This window comes from Formica exsecta, unplaced genomic scaffold (assembly GCF_003651465.1).
Source record: "Formica exsecta isolate Colony F162 unplaced genomic scaffold, ASM365146v1 scaffold933, whole genome shotgun sequence".
NCBI lineage: Eukaryota > Metazoa > Arthropoda > Insecta > Hymenoptera > Formicidae > Formica > Formica exsecta.
Genome location: NW_021853700.1, coordinates 32,936 through 55,800, shown reverse-complemented (window position 1 = coordinate 55,800; position 22,865 = coordinate 32,936). Strand labels below are relative to the sequence as shown.

The window sequence follows — 22,865 nt, the reverse complement described above, 5'->3', positions numbered from 1 at the left end:
AAAATCGAGCTTATGCGACGGCGAAATATTGAATAAAGGTCAGTCGTAAATAAATGAAAGAATACGTTTAGAGACGAAAGGAAAGCGACGCTGGGGACACTCAGTATAACGTATACTTTTTTACTCGATCATTCTCGCAGTTATTTCACGGCCAGGTGGGACACGTACCTTCAAACAACTTTCGATAAACTCCTCGATCGTGATAACACCGTCCTGGTTGAGATCGAGTTTCTTGAAGACCCTGTCCAGCTGTTCCCTCGCCTTCCTCTCCTCCTCGGCTTGATGTCGCTTACCCATGAGCTCGTGGACCGCCGTCACGACTTCGCCCAACTCGCTCCTGGTGATACAGCCGTCGCCATTTATATCGTACAGTTTGAAGGTCCATCTCAGTTTTTCATAAATGCTGCCCCGCAGCAAGGTCGACAGTGTCACGAGGAGATCCTGCAATCCCCGGGATTGTCTTAAAGTCGTTTAACTCGCGACGTTAAATCCGAAGCGTGACGAAACGGTTTTTCGCCGCGCGCTTTTCTCTCCCTCTATTGTTCTGATCAGATAATCTCATCCGTCCATTGAAATCGTCCGCTTTGTGATATTAACAAAAGGCGAAATAAGATTTCGCAATTCAACGAATAATGAGAAATAATTTGAATGTAAATTAACATCAAAGAAGGCGAAAAACAAAAAGCACGAACTAAAATAAAATTTCTCTTTAAAATAAATATTTATTAACACACATCGTCCGTCATGAAATAAAATTGCTCCGAAGTTCTAACGAAATTGCAGCGCAAGAAGTGTTGAATAATTTGATATAAAAATATTACAACAGATTATTAATTATAATTGCAGTACTGACGCAATTTTTGAAAATGGGGCAATGTATTCTTTGAATTTTTAAATTTGAATTACCAAGTTATTAACTTTAACTGAAATTGAACGAAATTATGTCACCGTTCCTGCATTTTATTGCCAGCAGCATACGTAATTACTTTATGTAATCACAGAGATGGTTGTAGAGTCATTTGCGGATGCGCTTATATATACGAAAACCCTTCGCGGGAGAAAGAGGACTTTGAAAACGCGCGCGGAGCATCCGGGATGCGGAAGCGACGGAAATTAATCAAATGGAATTGTTTCCACGTGTCGAGGGCATATTCTAGTTCAGGTCCCATGTGAACGATGTACCGCATCGAACCGTCGAAAGGTTCGATATCGTATACCCTCGTGCCAAACTGCGATAGATTTTCATATGCGACATTCGCGAGATGACGAATGATCGTCGGCGTTCATTTGCTTCTCTGCGCTTATCGCATAAAAACCATTAATTATTCGTCCGATAAGCAACGCGCGCTCAATTGGCGAGCATGTTCGTCGCTTGCCAATCGGCGCCGATTATCGCGGGATGCATAAATGAATCGCGTTCACTCGTTTAGCGCGTATTCGGAAATTTCCCATCCGAAATTTCGTCCGGTGAATTTCACATCTCTCCTCCCTTGTGTTTCACTCGAGTGTCAACATCGACGTATGACCGCACAAGTGCAAACACAAATATGCGAAACACCGGATCGAATCTGAATTAGACATACGCAAAATTAAATTACATAATTGCTCGTAATAATGCATTAAATATACAAATTGATGACAATTGAGCTACTTCATGCCTTTAATAAATTATTATTATTATGATTAATATTGAAGTTATTTACGAAAGCTCTTGTAAATAAAATACATGTTCTCTTTATTGTACGAGATGTATTTCTGGATATAATCAATTATAAAAGTATGCCAATGGATAAATAAAATATATTTTAATAAATTTAATAATTTACGAGTAGTCTCTTGCTGCGTTTCCCCGGTAAGTATAATTGTGTGTAATAACGTTAAGAACTTAAGACACGCTAAGAAAAAGTTCTTCGCACGATGAGGATACACGTCGGGCGCTGTCATTCATTTAAGATAAACGCATAGCGAGAGCATAACGGACGATTTAAAATTAATGAAAAGACTATATTACACGAGAGACTTAATTACCCTGAAGCTGATGGCCCCGTTGCAATTAACGTCGAAGGCCTTGAACACGTAGTGGGCGTAGAGACTGGAGTCTGCAATTCGCATGAGGGGTGGCCATTAACTAATTACGCAAAAACGCGGGCTGTTATTTAATTGGAACTCACTGCCGTGCGGGAAGAATTTCGCGTAAATGTCCTTGAACGAGTCCTCGTGCACCACTCCCTCGGGACACTCCTGGAAGAAGAGGAAGAAAAGATCGTGAAAAATGATCGTACTCAGTTCCGCGAGCGTTTTATCGGAGTGGGATTAAGCGACACTCTATACATTATACGCCACCAACCATTTGCTCGGACAAAACCGACGATATTTCGTGTGGCTTGAGAAAATATATACATTGGTTGAACACTCGTTCTTCCATCAACCAAGCGCAAAATCACATGGATCGTTTTAAGGAGTCTTCTTAGTTTGACGCTCTGAAAATAAGGCGATTCTTGGGAATTTTTTTAAAGAAAAGTATAAAACATATTAATTCTAAACTATGCACATTTATTAAATAACATTTCAAGTATATCCTGAATTTTTTTCAAACAAAAATATTTTTTTGTTTCGGAGAGTTATAGTATATAGTCCAACCAGGGTGCCTAAAAAAAAATTGTCGTTCGTGGCGAACATGATTCCAGCCGTTATACTCATCCGAAATAAAAAAAAAAAAAGATTCTTAATCTGTATGAGTGTGGTTATCGTGAACTAAAATAAAAAAAATATTAAAAAATAAAAAAAGTGTTTCAAAAAAGACTTTCATTTTTCACCAAAAAATTGGTTAGTTTTGTAAGTCGCAAAATTCGAATTTTGGATTCTTGGGAATTTTTTTAAAGAAAAGTATAAAACATATTAATTCTAAACTATGCACATTTATTAAATAACATTTCAAGTATATCCTGAATTTTTTTCAAACAAAAATATTTTTTTGTTTCGGAGAGTTATAGTATATAGTCCAACCAGGGTGCCTAAAAAAAAATTGTCGTTCGTGGCGAACATGATTCCAGCCGTTATACTCATCCGAAATAAAAAAAAAAAAAGATTCTTAATCTGTATGAGTGTGGTTATCGTGAACTAAAATAAAAAAAATATTAAAAAATAAAAAAAGCGTTTCAAAAAAGAATTTCATTTTTCACCAAAAAAATTGGTTAGTTTTGTAAGTCGCAAAATTCGAATTTTGCAAATATCGATTTAATTCTAGTTCGCACGATAGTCACACTCATACATATCAAGAATCTTTTTGTTTTTTTTATTTCAGATGACTGTAACGATTGGAATCATGTTCGCCACGAACAATAACTTTTTCTTTCAAACTAGGAATACCCCTTAACTTCGAGATATTGGGTCGCACAAAATAGTTTGTAAGCTAATTGCATAAATAATATCTTTATTAATTGCCATATTCTTGCATATATTGAATGAGGCCATCGAAACAGCGAGAGCGCATGTATCATTAATCATCTCTAAAGATATTTCATGAAGTAGTAAAGCTATCTCTCATTTTTATGCAGGAACGAATATGAACAATGAGGATTCCGCACAGTATATCGAAGAACGTTGTAGCCGCTTACAGGTAAAATAAAATAGAATAGAATAAACGAGAGCTCCGGGGTCGTGTTATCTTTCCTTATCATTTTCTCGTCTCGTATATTTTGATCTCCGTATATACACGAGATTTCTTTATAACAAAATATATGGTAAAAGCAGTTTTTAAAATAATATGACATTTTGACAATATAATTCTGTAACACGAGATATTAACGTGATGCTCAAAATAAACAGCTTTACAATAAATATTATTCATTATGCAGCAGGATAATACCGCGTATTTGTTTAACAAAATATAATCATGTGTCCTAAAAACCAAACTGGCTCGCAGGTGCTCGCCGGTGACGTCGCTATTGCCACAGGAGCAAGGAAGAACGCTGCGAGCGGAGGACGTCTCATGGGACGACGGCGTAATCCCCGATTTGAAGATACTCGCGCTTCGCGCAATAGTCTCGGCGTGGAAAGATAATCCTGTTCTGGATGATCTGCCGACGTGCGTCGACAGAGACGTGCTGCTGGAAACACTGCCGACTGATCTCCCCTTCGAGATGACGATAACGAGAATCGAGGATGGATTTTATTGGGAACGCGCGGCCAAGGACAGGTGAGTTTTTGCGTCTTGTCGATCTGCGCGATTATGCGAAATATCCTCCCGCGATCGAGTACTATTACGTGAAATGTATTACGTGATTACGTAATTACACATTAATTACGTTCGATTTTATTCGACGTTAATTGACCTTAATCTTGTTCCAATCTTATCTTAATCTTTTTTTCTCTCTCTCACTTCAATTAATTGATTTTAATAATATATAATATTAATCTTTCTTTAATCTCTCGTTTTAATTTCCGTGGTTTAGTTATCTCGAAATATCTGTTTTATTCAAATGTTTTTATTTTAATGAAAGAGGTATTTATTCGTAAAAATACGAAACAATTTTAATTTTCTTAATTAGAAATGTTTGAAGTCATATAATTAATTGATAAGACAACACGTGTTTAAGTGATCGCGCGTATGTATATATGAATTAATTTCTCTATTAGCGCAGGTGGGAACAGAACGATCCGGGCAAATATGGCGATTCATGGCGACGGTTATATTGCGAGCGGCACTTAGCTGAATATCTGGAAACTTTGGAAGCGAGCTACTTCGAGCCTCAAAGAGAGAAATGCGAGAAATTAATGGCTCTTCTCAAGGATTACATACACATCATAAGACTTCGTACTCTCGTGCCCACCAAGTAAGACGAGTTCACTTACCGAATCCTTAAAACTAATTCTTGTGCGCAAGAGAACAATCAAGGTAAACCAGAACAACTGTGTATCCACAGTTAGGAGAATTTGACTTGATTTTCTACAAGATCCGCGTGCATAAAAAACTAACATCTACATACCTTGAACCAAAAAGAGACTGTTTATAAAAAGAGAGACTGTGCGCACGAATTTTGCGTATTCTAATTTTATTCGATATAAGCTTCTATTTTTTTCTTTTTTTAATTTTGTTAAATCTTAAGCTTTTATAATATATTTAATATATTATATAATATATTTAATATATTATCTTGTCGATCTGCGCGATTATGCGAAATATCCTCCCGCGATCGAGTACTATTACGTGAAATGTATTACGTGATTACGTAATTACACATTAATTACGTTCGATTTTATTCGACGTTAATTGACCTTAATCTTGTTCCAATCTTATCTTAATCTTTTTTTCTCTCTCTCACTTCAATTAATTGATTTTAATAATATATAATATTAATCTTTCTTTAATCTCTCGTTTTAATTTCCGTGGTTTAGTTATCTCGAAATATCTGTTTTATTCAAATGTTTTTATTTTAATGAAAGAGGTATTTATTCGTAAAAATACGAAACAATTTTAATTTTCTTAATTAGAAATGTTTGAAGTCATATAATTAATTGATAAGACAACACGTGTTTAAGTGATCGCGCGTATGTATATATGAATTAATTTCTCTATTAGCGCAGGTGGGAACAGAACGATCCGGGCAAATATGGCGATTCATGGCGACGGTTATATTGCGAGCGGCACTTAGCTGAATATCTGGAAACTTTGGAAGCGAGCTACTTCGAGCCTCAAAGAGAGAAATGCGAGAAATTAATGGCTCTTCTCAAGGATTACATACACATCATAAGACTTCGTACTCTCGTGCCCACCAAGTAAGACGAGTTCACTTACCGAATCCTTAAAACTAATTCTTGTGCGCAAGAGAACAATCAAGGTAAACCAGAACAACTGTGTATCCACAGTTAGGAGAATTTGACTTGATTTTCTACAAGATCCGCGTGCATAAAAAACTAACATCTACATACCTTGAACCAAAAAGAGACTGTTTATAAAAAGAGAGACTGTGCGCACGAATTTTGCGTATTCTAATTTTATTCGATATAAGCTTCTATTTTTTTTTTTTTTAATTTTGTTAAATCTTAAGCTTTTATAATATATTTAATATATTATATAATATATTTAATATATTATGACGCGAATTAAAAATTTACAATCATTCTAAATTTAATATCTCGAAGCAGAGCTTCATCTGTCTAATTACAAAGTCGAAATTCAGACATCATAATTTTTTCACAAACGATCCTGTTAAAGTACAAGTATATAAGAATTTGCTAAGACTCATTAATGAAAAATTAATCCGTATTTATGGATCATCGTGTCGAGTAGTAGTAACAGATATCTGTGCACTGCCAGAGCTTGCAAGCGGACCTTGCATCGCCCCCCACATACACGCTGCGCCGAAATTCATAGTTAGACGAATTTACGCCCGGCCGGGAACATCCGAAAATTATTATTAGAACCGGTCAGTTTGTCGGCTAAAACTGTAAGTGCTTGCACTTGAAGATCCAGAGAAGTGCGATGGACTCTTGCGTGTAAATATCGCGCGAAAGCGTGGCAGCCGGTTCTATAATTGGCCGGAGTATCTAGGAGGCCACTTATAATACACGAATACATGTCGAAAAATCGCGAATATATCGGAGAGTCTTCCTCTCTATTTGAATCATAATGTCGTCGCGATATCATGGATTAGTTTATAAATTATCAGTAGCTATTTAAAATTTATCTTTCAACGTGGTCTTCGACGTGGTTTTTAACACTGGTCTCCTCTTACGAGATGCGAAAAGTCTTCGTTCCGGCTCGAAGCAGTACGGGAGATCAGATGGATTGCCCTGTCTTTCTCCCGACACTGCCAATCACTTTCCCCAACGGCAAATACAGTACTTTCATTTGCTGCTGTGTGTGAATGTTTGCGATTCGATTGATTCGTTTGTTTTCCTTCGAAAGAGATTCAATCGCTTTGCTCTCTATTTGGACCTTTTATTCCATTTCGAAAACTCTTTATATCGCTATCATTCGGCAAAAAATCTTGAAACTAATATTTTGAAGCTAACAAAAACGCGAGATGCCTCAATGAAATATTGCGGCACGCAAAATATTTTTTTTATCCATAGAGTTATAGTGCATAAAAGCTATTGTATTTGGGTGTCTCGAGATGTTCTTTGTTAAGGAAAAGATATTTCGATCTTTCACGATTATAATATCTTCCAATTCGATCCATTATCGAGGTACCGGTAACGCTTGTGCAACCTTTTGAAAGACATTCGTGTGAATCTGTGCTTATCACGCCGAGTTTACCAAAATCTAAACGTGACGGACTCGCAAGCAAATAAACTTGTTAAAGTTGAGGATTCTAATTATACGCAGCGGGATATACAACGCTAGCAATTTGCCACGGCCGTTTAGCAATTTTAGATCCCGAGCGGTGTAAATTTTCGCGCGAAATTACAACACAACGCGACCAAGCTGATATGTGTGACAGTTGATTTTAGACAAGCTGGCTAACAAGCGCTCACTTACAAAGTAGAAAGTAATGCAGATGCAAGTTACGACAAGAGAACGTGTGAGCAAAACACATCTCCTTTCTGTAGGTATTATCTCACCATGATAAAATTTATTAAAAATTATAATAATAGTTTTACATATGCAAACATAATTACTAATGATCTGTGAAAATATTCTTAATTATATAATAATCATATATATATAAATATCTAAAAATAAATAATTATATACTACAAAATAATTACCATATTTATAAAAATCTCGCGAGCGGAATCTTTTTCTGTATTTTCTAATTTCGCGACTATACATATACAACAATTTTAATACATGTTCGAAAAAAAACGGTAGGGTATTTGAAGCGTTTTATGAATACACATTGCGAACAATGCTCGCTTCGCTGTCATTTCAGTTTTGTTTCTTTTCTTTATAAGACCGCATTTATAAAATGTTGCCGGAGAACAAGGGCACTGTTTAAAAAGTATCAAAGGTAAATTTACATAGTTATGGTCGCGCGGAGTCGGCAGAATAGAGATAGTCTCTTATTGCTACTGTAACGAAGTTGGAATAGGTATGTAATACGGGAAAGAATTCCGCGATAGCGCTTGCAAAACTAATTCCGGATAAAATAAGTGAAATGGTTTCGTACTCTCGTACTCTTTCCAGAAAAAAAAAATTAATTAACTTTTACACACACGTGAATTTTGCAGAGTTCCCGTATTATTAACGCGCAAAAAAGTGTAGTGATATGAACTTTATGAAAAATTAAAAAAATGTGATTTTTATTCCGTGTATGACTAAGCTATATTACAGTGGAAACGCACTGCACATCATCTTTTTCTTTAAAAAAATTCTTTTGTTTTAAATGAAATGATAGGGATTTGTGTGTAATAAATTTATTATTCTTATTCCTTTTTAACCATTTTAATATTTTCGACATTAAATATCTCAGCAATTATGTTTCGATTAAATCTATTAAAGATTAAATCTATTAAAGATTCTATTAAATCTATTAAAACAAGATTGATTTAAAATTGCAGCTAGAATATCAAAACATGTTTTTTAAGATAACGATTTTTAAAGCTAAAAGTATAATATATTTTTAACGTCTAAGGATTCTATTTGCTTTAAATTCAGTTTATTCGTCGCATGTCTTTACGCAATTTTCTATAATCAAGCTTTCAAACTCTAAAACTAATTTAAATTAATACTGGACTCCCCTCTAGAAGTCTCTTTGCGATCCATCGCGGCGCATTTCAAAAACGTGTCTCTCATTATGCGGCGCATAATGTATGCATTTTTAATAAGCAAAATTGCGAGTCAAGGAAACGTTATCTCGTTCCGCAAAGACAACCGCTCTGCGAATCCTAGTTTGGAGAACGCAGCTGTATTTAATTAGAAGCCACGAGAGATCTTGAGGAAAGTAATTTTCTCAGATCACACCGGGCTGCTCCCTTTTTAGAGCGATCCGTAAATCCGCTAGTAAGATTTATCTTCGCTTTTATTTGAATTGCATGAAATGTGTGTTTTTTTTTTTTTATCGCGACATGTCTGAGAATTTTATTTCTTTTCTTTAATATTTTTTTATTCCAGGCAACTAAGAAAAATATATTATGAAAGAATCTTTCACAATACATGTGAATAGAAATTTTAGTAATAAATAATAATTAATGAATTTTATAGAGACATTTCTTTATAAATATATTTATCTCAATTTCTTTTTTAAATAATAAAAAGTATTCTTTTATAAAGATACTTCCTGCGCAAAATATTATTCATAGCTAATGCGATTAATATGCTAGATTAATTAGTGTACGTAAACTTCTGATATTATTCTTTCGATGCATGTATGAATTCATTATATGAAATTCCATTTTATATCACACAATCTAGTACATCCGACATATCTCTATCATACATATGGCGGTTAATATGACCAGGCATGTGCGTGTTCTTCAATTATTCACTGCGGCTATCGTGCAACCATGCCTCTACATACGCGATGCATACGTATGTAGTGTAATCCATCGTCCAATATTGATCAAAGTCCCGATTCGCTTTAATACATTAACTATCGTGCGAATAAATCGTTGAGTAACGACATTCGAACTAATTTTTTGCATACGCCGGACATTACATGTGAATTTATTACACGATATGTCCCGGAAGTACGTAAAATATTTTCTTTTCCGTATTAAAAAATATTGCTTCTTTCTACACACTTTCATTGAAATTTAATTAATAATACGGATGTAATATAAAAACTCAGAATAAATATGACAAGTACATACATATACATAACGGTAGAATTATAAAATAGAGTTATCACGAAATTAAAACTTTTTTAATCGCTCCAATAAACTTTTTAAAACACTCCCATAATATTTGTTAATTAATAAATTTAATTAGCAATCAATTTAATAAAGTTAATTAATTAGCTAAATTATTTTTAAATAAATAATAAATTCATAATTAAATTTCATAATTAATTTGCAATATTTATATCATGTGTTAAAAATTTTTTATTATCGCGCTTTGGTTACCAAAGGCATTCATCGATAAAAAACTGATCGCTGATAGAATCACGTTTGCATTATTTTGCTACTTACAGAAAGCAGATAAAGCGAGTTAACGGGGAGGATGGCGAATCTGCCCTACAAGAGGACGTCGCGCATCATATTCCCATGGCAATTATACTTCCGCAATTCCCGCATCTCACCGAAATTTACCTCAACTTTGGTATGATCTATATGGACGACGGTTTTGAGTGGCGGGATTTCGAGTAAGTTTAGCGAGCGCGGGGGATAAAGGGAAGATCCCGTTTTCGGGATAGAATCGATAAGAGATTTATCGCTCGAACAGATTCTCATTGGAGGATTGCATAAGTCTGGGGGAAGGAATTAAAGCCAGCCCGAAATTGAAGAAATTCAGTTTAACCCGCAGCAACTTGGATCAGCACCGAATCGCCGCTATTCTTCAAGGAATGGTGTCGAACGATAATGTTAGTAGATAATTTCTTTATGTGAGCGAGATACGAACCGCGTTGTTCTCGATTAAAAATTTTAAAAATACAAGATTTTCCATGAAAAAGAAGAATTAAAGTCTGACTGTAAATGTTATCTATCTCAATATTTTTTTATCGTGACAATTAAACAAAAAAGAGTGGCACTAGATACTGTCTAGTAATATCTAAATATTATTAGTCTAACTGCTAGATAATATTTTGAGAATGATATAATCGCAAGTATCACAATTTCTCTTTCCGACGCATCACATAATGGCGAATTTTATTGAATTCAGTCACCGTATATATACAATGCACACACTTATATGTTTCAATTATCTCGGATACAGATCGAAGAACTGGATGTGTCGCATTGCAAGTTGATGGACACCGGTGCGCACGCAGTGGGCGAATTTCTATCGATGCATCGGAAATTGAGAACTCTGCATTTGACGAACAACAATATAGGGCCGATTGGAATGGCTGGGATAGTTCACGGAATATTAAAAGCAAGCTCGACTGCTCTGAAAAATTTGGATCTCAGACTGAACCCCCTGCAAGACCAGGGAGGCGATCACGTATGCGCTCGTAAGTCCACGTAAGCGTTTTCGTAATGCCGCTTTTCGTCGATGATATCAAGCAACAATGCAAAATATTCAAGAGAAAAGGAAGCAAAATTCGCATTCAGCATTTCTGTTCAAAAGCAGAAGTATATTCTTATTTCTCGAGAAGCTAGTAATAATGTTCGCTTATTATCAATTCTCTCAATATATTAATATTTAATATTTTTCATTTAATTTTAGGATCCAGAAAAAGATAGAGAAAGACAAGTTATCTCTCTTTCCAAATCTGTATATGAGATAAAGAAAAAATAATATAGAAAAAGTTTCGCGGTTTAAATTGTGTGGCCCCGAAACTTTGGATAAAGCATCCTGTGTATCAAAGGAATCTAACTCGCTGCCAGTAGTTTCGCGATGAAAAGATCGACGAGTTTTTAAACAAGTGTTTAAAAAAAGATTCTTCGAAAAGTTTTTCCGTCGGGTACATGAATATAATAACTTAGTAGTGAACGCAAATACATTAAAATTCACTATCGGATTATATTCTTTAGCTTATAAACTCCTAGATAAGTCTCACGACTTTCAGATCTATCTTTTAATAAAATCATAAATATTTATGCGTGATATTAAATTTTCATTGTACATTTCAACTTTTGCCATCTTCCAATTTTTAGTTATATCGTTATAAATAATATATACAAATTCCGATAAACAACTCTATTTATCACTTACGTTCTAATAAGATAATCTTTCCAGGAAAGAGATAGAGTGATGAGTATAAATAGACACGTGATTAGATTTGACGATTCTCTACAATTCTGTTTCTTTATCTTTATTCTATAACAATATACCCTGTAAATACGATTCTTTTGTTTCTTTGAAAACGCAGCGCTACTCCGGAGATTATCCATTTGTTTTCTACGGAATTTAGTACTCGGGTAATATAAAGCTCGCCGAAGTAAATTGAAATTTAATGTTGCGTGTAGTGCTGCTTTATCCGGGGCGTTGGTGTACGGATGCGTTGCATTCTCGCCAAATAATGGAACATTTTTCATAATCCGACACCATTCTCCCCTTCCCCCTTTTAAAACTAATATTTATCATTATACGTGTATATGATTAATGATAAAATCGGATTTTTCAAAATCTATATGTTCTGCATTCTCGAATATAATTTTCATGACAAATAACAGGTGGCAGCGAATTTTTTTTAATTATTTCGAAAATAAATAATACGTCTCTTTTAATATATCTTTGCAAAATTCAGCTGAACGATCATTAACGTTTTATGCGCAGAAAATGCTTAGATAAGAAAATGCAAACCTTTAAACGCTGAAAAAAATTCAAATTAAGAAAGGTATCCTTATCTTGAATTTTATTTTGAAACGTTGTGTATTGCTTATGTTAGTCGTACTTCTAAACGTACCACCGAAAGAAAGTCTATCTATGATCTCGCAGCATAAGGTCGCGGTGCTGCTATTGCCAATTAAAAAAAAGGCTAAATTCTTTATATAATCTCGAAACATTAGCATAGCATAATCGACCCGCGAGTCGAGAAAACATGGCATAAGCGGCATGCTGAATTATTTAAATAAATGCAAACTGAATAGCAAATCGCGGCATGCGCGTGCATACAGATCGCATGTTACGGCACGCGGAACGTGACCGAAACTCTCATTACATATAAAAATGTATGAAAGGGCAATAGCACTTGCCATTACAAGTGCAAAATCACCGTCGCAATTTCTCAGAGATATGTTCCCGGATGTACAATATACGTGTGTTGCTTATCAAAATTATAGAATCAAGTTTGCATCTGTATAAATAAAAAAGTTCCAAAAAATACACTTTACGGTAATTTTTGAGCTTGGCATTTTTTTTTTAATTTTGTTGAAAAACTTCGGGGTTGACATTTGCAGATTATATAACTGAAGGGGAAAAAAGTATCTTGACAGAAAATATTATATATGATAGACGATTGCGTGCAAGAAACATTGCTGAGTTTAATAAATAATGATTATTTTCAGGATAATTTTATTTTTATATAATTTACTTTATAATTTTTTATATCGCTTATGACAAATCTCTTGCGAAAATATCGTTTATTTATCTATAAGAAATATCTGTGTCTATATGTTTGATTATAAGTTATCATTTTTATTGTAGTTCTAGTGAGAAACAAAATTTTGGAAACTTTGAACATCAGCGGCTGTGAATTAGGTTCTGAAGCCGGCATAGCGCTTGCAGGAGTCCTTTCTTCCGGTTATGTGCAACTCGAGACCTTATCTCTCGATCTATCAAACAACGATTTTGGATTGACTGGTATTGAAAGAAAAATTGACTCTTATATAGAATCTATCTATTATATAGAATCTTTTTCTTTGCGAATATTCTTTCCGTAGAAATATAATTCGTCAATAAAAAAAGGAAAAGTTTAAAGGAAAAATCTTTGAAAGATCTGTAAAATTATCTATAAATGATATAATCGAGATAATCGTGTATAAAGGAAACTAACATTTTTTATATATAAATATATTATGTATATAAATATTATATATATTAATAGATTTTTAAAAAATAAGAATAACAAAATAATTATAAAGTAGTACACGTATTAATTAATAACCTTGTGAAAATTCTTAGAAAATGACAATTCTGTTAATTCTAAAACTTAAAAAATTATTGTATTGTTACATCTAAACAATTTCCCATCCAACATGCATAATTTTACAAGAATCTAATGCTTGAATATGCTCTTCGAAGATTTGTACTATGATGCAAAAAACGGCAATAAAATTTGTTCCAGCTGGAGAATCATTCGAAGCGGCCATGACATCCTGCTCGTATATTATCCACTTGGATGTTCGAATGTGCAATTTCTCGAAAGAATCGGAGTACTCAATCAATGAGAGCGCGTACAGGTGAGAGCCAATCATCGGATGGGATAAACGTTCCATCTGTCTAAATTCATTGAACCTTCGAGCAATTATTCTTTCTTTTTCCTGCCGCGTTTACTTTTATTATTTCGCCCACGATTTTCATCATCCGACGCGCGACGCGGAGGAGACAATATCATAAATTTTAACATTAAACCTTAAGGGATTGAAAGGATTAAAAGGATATCGTAGGAGCGTGCGCAACCTGCTGCAAATCTATAAATTTCTGTCGCGTTATTATGATACTTGACTTTATCGCCGATTTTAAGCGGACTTTCACATATATGAATCATATACTCATTACTCGTCCGTTATGATTTATTAAGACACATACAGAGATTGCTATATTTCTAAGGAAAATCGTGCTCATGATATAATTTCCAAATGCCGCTTCATGTTTATATTGCAAACTTTCATGTAATATATTTCAGATCGTTCATTTCTTTTCAAATCGGGATCAGAATAATGTAATTAAGCAATATTTACACTCAAATGTGTGCATGTGTTTGTGAAATATTCACTATATTATTATTAATTTATTAATTAATGAGATATATATATATATATTGTTTATTTATTATTATTAATTCTTACTAATATCTCTCTCGACTTCGTGCATGAAAATGCATTTTATCCGTCATTTTACGAAGACTTTATTAAGATATAAACGGGAGAAAGGAGATAATTCCTCCGATATTCCGCTTCTCTCTTCAAGTCAACGCCGTCGTGATAGCCGACGAGTTCTCGGTTGGCAGGTTGTGTTTGCAAACGTCATTACGCCCGAAAGGACAACACGATCGCCGTCAGAATAGAATAGGTCGACAACTCTGGGTGCAAGGAGTTCGTGCGACAAAGACGGCGAATCTTGCAACGTGCTTGGCATCGCGCCAATCCTTCGCCAGGAGATAACTTTTCTCCTTCACTAGACGACAATGTCTTTATAAAGAAACGTCGTTAATATACACATATATCGCGTTAAATCGCATGAGCTAGATCGATTATCATAGAAACCGAGGAAGATCGAGATTTTCACGAACTGTCCCCCTCCCCCTCCCTTCTCGTACGCAGTTACAACTTTGTACACGCTATTTAAACGCGCCCCGTTCCACAACCCAGCGCTAATTTAGTCAATCGATTTATCCGTTTTTCCTTCCTTCCTTTCTTTTTTTAGGAACGCATACGCGGTTATCCCTCTCTCGTTACGCAGATCTCCCGTCGATCGTACCTTCCGTGTACCTCTGACCTATTGACGCCGTTATTCGCATGCCGCGTAATATAAGCGTAGCACAAGAATTCTCACTTGTGTGAATATATCTCGACGTGATTCTAAAGGTCCATCGCACATACGAGATATAATTCTACGTAGTAATCCTTCAATAGTTAGAAGTAAAAATTCACTTAACGTTTCAGCAATTTAATATCAGAAATTAATTTCTTCCAAGATAATTTATCTTAAAAAAAAAAAAGAAAGAAAAAAAGAAAAGAAAAAAATGCATACATTCTCTCACTTACATTCTCATTAATCTAAATACAGAATATTGTTATTCTTAAATATGTTTTCGCGATATATCATTACATTTTAAGTCTGATTCGTCATAAATAAGAGTTACAAAAAAAAGAGAGATGTGATTTATCTCTGATGACAAATAAGAATAATTTCCTTCTTCTCAAAAGAATCGAGTTCGACATTATTATCGGGATCATGCTTCGATTTATTGCATTCCCATTTCTATAATCGTGTACCCTCGTTTTCGGTGAACTACGATTGTCCATATTTATCTTCCATCGACCATATTTTTCAATTTATTTTATCGCAATGAGTTATTGCTGCACAGTCGCAGTTATAAATGTTTGCACGCTACATTTACGCAGGAATAAACAAAATATGAAAAAGGAAAGGAATAGAGCAGTGTTTTCCCGAAGTAGAGACAACTATAATTCATCTAGCGCCAAGAATCTGCAACAACATCCGGAAGCTGGGCCGTCATTCCCAGAGTCGACGAATATTGCGAATCATTTTACTGGCAGACAAATCAATGCCGGTAAGAGTTGCTGTATTACTTTCTTCGTGCGTTATATTGCGACTTAATCTCTGTGCATGAAATGCAGCAGCGTTATGCAAAACTTATGTAAAAATACCACGCGAATTCATTTCTTATCACACTTCTTAGCTGATTTAATTTAATTAAGCTACATCTCGATAACAAAGATAAGTTCAAAAAATTAACAGAATAAATAAATTCAATTCAAGAAAACGTTTATAACAAAGTGTTTCCTATTATTTATAAAAAATTTACCTTATATATTCAAAATATTTGCATTTAATCTGACTTATATCTATTAATATATCTATAATATTTATTTTTGGAATTTTTGATGTAGTTATGCACAACGAAAGAACATTTCAATTTAATGAACTTGACTACTTTTCGAGCTTAAAATGACACGGGCAAAAATATTCAGAACAAGATCTCTAAAAGCGACATTAAATTCGATTAAAATTATGGAATTGCAGATGAGCTGGAATTGGTGAAATCAATTCTCAGGACCTGGCGTATAAGCAACCCCGTCTATTAAGGGAAACGGACGGGCTCTCTTGGTTATAGAAAATTTAAGACGCCGTTTGGCAGCGACGCCACGAGCGATGAATCCAAAGTATTCAGATAAAACTAAAGCGACCATATACAGGCTCCGTACCCATGGCCAGCTCGGGTTCCAATAAAACTATTTCTCGAAAATCGATATGACGCTTATACTTATTACTAGAAACGAAAGCTCCATGGATATTTGCCAGAAAAGTTTTGCAATATTCATAATAACAATTTTCTACATTACTTCTGTGTCTAATAATAAATAAATAATTCCAGATTTTTATCTTTATCTTGTCGATTAATTTTGTAATAAAAAGTGCTTCAATAAGACGTTTGAGTTTTGACCTTGAAAATGACCTTGTCGCAAATTTTCATTATCATATTCGTAATCAGCGTTCAAAAATACAAAAAATAGTGTAGTTTCAAAAAAATCGGAGGGTTCACCTATTCGGAACTCCACCCGACGATTCATTAATTTAACAAAGCGATTCTTTCTCCAAACATTGACATTTCCCAATTGCTCCTCGAATTTTTCGATCGACTAAACCAGCTCAATCGTCACGCATCAGGGATTTCAACAAATATTACGAAGATCGCGTATTGGAACGGCAATCGTCGATGTGTATGTGTGGATTAAACCGATTGGGAATTTAATAATACGTGACGATAAACGCAAGGTGCATCGCGCGCGTGATAGCTACGTGACGTGACGTAATATAAACACGTGTAACGCGATATGCGTCCTTCATTACGCGTATGCCACGTAGATCGCATTGTCAACTGAAATCAGCAATCGCCAGACTATCCTGAATAATATCTATGCCTGTCATTGTACGGAGTTGCAATAACAATTTCTGTGCTACACGTGTCTTACGACGAATACGAGAGCGCGTTCGTATGGACAATCGGACCCGATTCTTGTATGCATGTATGCGCGTAATGAATGACTACCCGGAAAAATTCAAAGTTACGAAGTTCCGGAACGGGAACAATGAAATTTGCATTCGCGGCCGGATTCGATTGAATGCGCGAAAACTGTTGTAAATAATCTGAGAGACGGAAAATTTTCAAATACTACAAATCATGAAAACTATCGTTATCACAAAGCGAGTGAAATTTATACTTTCGACAATTCAACGTTGCGCGTATTTCACCTATTGATATTACGTATTTACAAAGCGAACATCAGATATTTTTATTTTCACAATGGAATTCGTTGGTCGGTCTGGAATCCCCTACGTGAGGTCTATGAACTCGTTCGAGCATCGATCTTTGCCGTGTACTATTCAGTGCGATCGTTATTTGCATTAATGGAATTAATTTCAATTTACTTGGCGAAGAACATACGTTTCGCGCGATCAATCGCTTTTTTTTTTTTTTTTTTTTTTATCGAGATAAAACGGAAACTCCCTGCGGTGACTTTTAAACCAATTCCGAAAACAAAGTACGGGCACTAGATAGATAGTTAAAACGGTAGCGGTGTTCCGGTTCAAGCGAAGTTCGCGTGAATCCGGTCTGAATCAATATTAAACCACATTGACCGCGACCCGTGGCTTTTATTTTCGATCCCCGTCCAACGAGAAGAGAGGGAGGGAAAAGAAATAAAAAGAGAAGAGCTCTCCTGTCCATCATATATCCCTTTGCCCTGTCTGTCTCTGTTCCGCTCAATCGGACCTTTTCTCCACTTTTATGTGTGTGTGTGTATTATATTTATTCGCGGATGAGTGATCTCGCATCTAACTTGGCACGACCCAGTTGTCGCTGTAAACTATGCAACGTATCGAATTTCGCGAAGATGATATTCGTTCCTCCACGCGTAGTTTCTATCTCTCTTTCCTCTTTTCGATATGACTTTTCCTCTTTTGTTCCGTACGGATCGTAACGAAACATTCCCACACATTGGATCCTTTCGCGGATTTGGCCAGCGAAAATTCTTCTTCTTTCTTACCCTCGTTTAAATAAAATTCTCACAAATAAAAGAAAAGATATGGAAAATATTCAAGATGCATATCTTGCACAATATGTAATCAACTTTTTCATTACTTGCGAAAAAAGCGTCCTTTTTAAAGAGACAGTTGAACGAAAGATAGTCTGTGTATTTTCGCTGAGGGAAGATAGATAGACATACTTCTCGAAGAATCTGCTAAAATCAAGACATTGTGAGATAACTATTCTGCGTAAGAATCCTTCGAGCAAAGTAATCGGGCACATTAGATGTCAGAATGGAAGCACATTTTTTCAATTGTAAATCAAATTCTATTTCCGTTACCCTCGATATAACGAGCGGGAGATTATGTGTACGCTTTCGAATCGCGGACCTCCAGTATACAAAATAGTATTAAAAAGCGGGCGCCTAGCTTGGCTCGGGCAGAGAGTAGTATCGTATATATTTAAAAAGTCCGAAAATAAAATTTCCGCCGTGGATACTCTTTCGCGGGGAAGAGAGCGAGAGGGCTCCCCCCGTTAAAGTACACCGGAGATCGCGCTCGGTTTGTGTTTTCGCGACCTTGCTATACCCGCAACCTCCTCTCCGGTTCCAGGCAATCACAATCTGGCCAAGATACGGAAGTGTCTGGGGAAATACGTTGTTTAAACAACTACGAGCATGGAATCTTCCTGTCCGTCTCGAGAAACACGTCGATCTCAATCTCCGCGCATTCGATAAATTGAAGGAGGGATGCACGATACAAATCGCAGTGTTTTTCAAAGATTTTTCCATATACTTTGAACTTTCCGCGTTCTATTCAATTTATTCGATTCTATTCAACGACAATCCTTGGCGAGACATTGTAGGAAAATACGCGCATTTTCTTTCGTCTTGAAAATTCCAATTGCAAACTTATACTTTATATCACAAAGATATTTATTAAAAAGACCTAAAAAATCTAACATTTATACAAAAGAATTAAATTTAACAATAATCATTTATATCGACTTGCGTTTGAGAAAAAAAAAAAGTTAAATTCGTTGAATCGCGATACGATTATCGAAATGTACCACGTATGGAACTTATGAATTTATTTAGCATCCGCGCGCACGCAAATACGCATCGACTAAAATTAAACGCCATAATGTTAATGTCAAATTCGATATTTGGCCAAACAAGCTACGTACTAAGCGATCAACGCGATAAAATTTCTTATCGCTCAAAGACACTGAAGAAATATTCACTCGTAGTTATGTCATCCGCGAAAATTATTATTAGTCGAGTTTCAAGAGGTAGTTGATGCAAAACGATATCCTGACCTCGTCGGGTAACTTTATCGGGATATATATATATATGTAACAGGAAACGATGTGTATGCATATGCTCACTCGCGATATATACACAAAGTTAATAGCCGGTAAGGCCACAAATTTAACAGAATTTGCGCAGCTCGCCTATCTCTCGAACAGCCGTTTTATACATTGAATCGATATGCCCTAAAGTACCATCACTGACTTCGTCATCGCGTGCTGATGGTATCGGTACTTCCATCGGTGAATATTATTCCTGCGAGATGAGTAATTTAATGTTAATCTCGTGTAAGATTCATATTGTATTACAATTTAAATTAATAGCTAAATCTCTCCGTCCTATGTAAGCGAAACACAATCTGGCTTGTAATCTAGGGAACAAAGATTGAAGCCGATCATTTCAATCTTCAACCCAAATATTATGGACGCGCTAAAATAATATATTGATACTTTCAAACACATTTTCAAGGGAATTTCTAGAATTAAGAATTTTCAACAAAAAGATAATTTTGAAAATAATACTGACACCATTTTTTATATTATATTTCCAATATTTTAAGCTATATTTCACAACCACAAATTTTTATTCAATATTCTCTTTATCGAATTCTCGTTAAGTGTAAATTTGAAAATCCGGAATAAAATCCTCCATGTCAAGAATGCGCGGATTTTCCTGAATTTGCAAATTGCAGCATTACACGCTGCTAAATTTAATAAATCTAAAATCAGGAAAATATTCTTGGTTGTAAAAAAAAAAAAAAAAACTGTCACATCAATCAATGTAAAAGATAATAGTTGTTGATGCAACAAGCGAGTTGCTAAAAATATTGCTAAAATAAATGTCGGGACAATAAAAATGTCGCCAGAAATGTTAGTTACGCGATATCGTTATCTTTAAGCGACAATATTAGAAACGGTCGGTTGCATCGAGTTAATCACGCAATTGATCGGTCGCGCATACTGATGAACGGCAGGCAGATTCACAACGCCAGGTGTGTCAAAGAAAGCGAAGGAAAATACATACAATGTGTCCGACGGTGAATGCCACGCGACCGCTCGCTTAAATAAATATCGTCGGCGAAGCCGTTGAATGAATGGCTCTAAAGTTAAGTCTGTCGCCTGTGATCGAAGGACAAGCGTATCATCACCGTCGCTGGAGGGGTACGTCAGTGACGTCACGGACGGAGGAGAGGAGGGATCGATACAGCTCAGCATCCACCCCTCCCTCTCTTGCTCTCTCTTCCTGTCCTTTACTGATCTTGCCTTTCCTATCTACAGCCATCTTCCTCCATGTCTCTTTTTCTCTCACCTTCTCGTTAAAATTATCTTCTATCTGGCTTTCTCTCTCATCCCACGTGAAATTCTCCCTGTAAGCTTTTACTGCTAAAATTCCACCGCGTGGAATTCTCTTTGTTTTCTTGTTTCCCGCAAATGTTTCTTTCGCGTCTCCTTTTCTCTTTTCATTTCGATTATTTTTATTCGCCCTCTTCGTCTCGATAGGCCGTCTTTCTCTTGTTATGTTTTCCTTTCTGATTTTTAAGCTGTCTTCAGAATTCAGGTACGTAAAGGGTGATATATCAAACATATCCCGCTTTCTCTCTCTCTCTCTCTCACACATCATACACATACACACACTTTCTCTCCTTTTTCTCTTCAATCGAAAACAGCTGACAAGACCTCCTTTGGGCACTCAGCGTTTATTCTGACATTCCGCGCTGCAAGCCAGAACTATACGTGGACACGAACAACATTCATTATACGCGCGATTAATTAGGCGGGTAAATCAGTCCTTGTACTTTAATTATTTCATATACCCCGTTACTAGTATTGATACATTTCACGAAATTATTGTTATTAATAGAACTGCATTGATGAAATACAAATAAAGGCTAGCAACTGATTATGTAAATAATTAATACATAATAATTTATTCAGGTCAGTTAAATTGAGAAATATATTTAGCCAATTATATATCATATACTCTTTATAATTAATATAAACGATTTATATATATATTTGATAAATATTGATATATTTATGATAGAAAATAATATACGTGATGCTAATCATTTTGTTTCCTTATATTGGCACAATTACCATCTGATTCTTGTATTTTTCAATTCATTATCCTCGAAAGTATTTGCCAGATTTGTGTAATCGAATTCATCTTTTATACAAAGCACGCTTGTGACCTGTTCATATTAGCTTAATAGCTTAACCCTTTAGTTCACTGTTAACTGTTTCAACAAGAGCGAGTATTCTCTAATTATAACTACCATGTAATAAAATGTGAGAATTTAACTACAATCCATGCGACACACATGCATAAATTAACGAGGAGCAATTCTATCTAATTATATTGAAACCGATAATGAATCCAATCGCGTCCACGATCGATAACAAAATCGAATGTAATTGCGAATAAGGCGAGTTTAGTGGGCAATTTCTGCAAATGTGAAACCAAACCGAAACATTTCCCCATGTTAACGAGTTTTTTGTGTGTGAGAAAGAGAGAAAGAGAGAAAGAGAGAAAGAAAACACGCGTATATTTTGCGTTTCTCCTCTCGATAATATCGAAGCTCAGTATCATAAATATGCGCGCGTTGTTCTACTATTATATATAAAATGGAAAAATAACAGCAAATTGTAAGGAAGATATTTCGTAGTCTGAATAAAACGGTAGACTATAAAGGAAATGCTTACACAGTGTAAATAGAGCGCTTGGGAACGATGATGCTTCGGCAAAGAGGCTTATTCTCCTCGAGCACTAAAAACATAACGGAAATTTAAAAAGATGGAAAACTCACGTACGAGTCTATATGATTTTTCGTACGCGTTCATAGATGTAAACAAATCAGAAAAGAATAGAGCAATTATAAAATATATTGTCGTAAAAAAGATCATCAATATAACGAATATGCTTAAATATAAAAACGTATTTTAACCGGCGTTAGTAAAGCAAGAACAAATATAATACATCGATATCGCGTGTCGTTTATCGAAGCACGAGCTTCAATCAAATCAAATGAAATTTATGTACAAAGTCTCATTTCCGATGTGACACCGCGGATG

At 35.3% G+C, this 22,865-nt stretch overlaps 2 protein-coding genes across 8 annotated transcripts in view; one reads left to right on the top strand and one right to left on the bottom strand.

The window, feature by feature from the left end:
* The window catches only part of LOC115245298 (Kv channel-interacting protein 1), a 52,137-nt gene that overhangs the window by 5,416 nt on the left and 23,856 nt on the right, over nucleotides 1-22,865 (bottom strand). For all 7 annotated transcript variants that reach the window (XM_029823549.1, XM_029823550.1, XM_029823551.1 and 4 more), the window contains exons 3-5: nucleotides 2,172-2,241; nucleotides 2,029-2,099; nucleotides 169-441 (exon numbers count right to left, since the gene is read on the bottom strand). In XM_029823549.1, the coding sequence (XP_029679409.1) occupies nucleotides 169-441; nucleotides 2,029-2,099; nucleotides 2,172-2,241 (414 nt within the window). The remainder of the gene's footprint in view (nucleotides 1-168; nucleotides 442-2,028; nucleotides 2,100-2,171; nucleotides 2,242-22,865) is intronic.
* On the top strand, nucleotides 5,574-16,719 carry LOC115245299 (dynein regulatory complex subunit 5). The gene is given in 8 exon segments (XM_029823557.1): nucleotides 5,574-5,708; nucleotides 10,077-10,247; nucleotides 10,328-10,466; nucleotides 10,820-11,057; nucleotides 13,196-13,351; nucleotides 13,836-13,950; nucleotides 15,838-16,007; nucleotides 16,481-16,719. Coding segments are annotated over 8 exon segments (1,137 nt in total). The 5' UTR covers nucleotides 5,574-5,622; the 3' UTR covers nucleotides 16,543-16,719.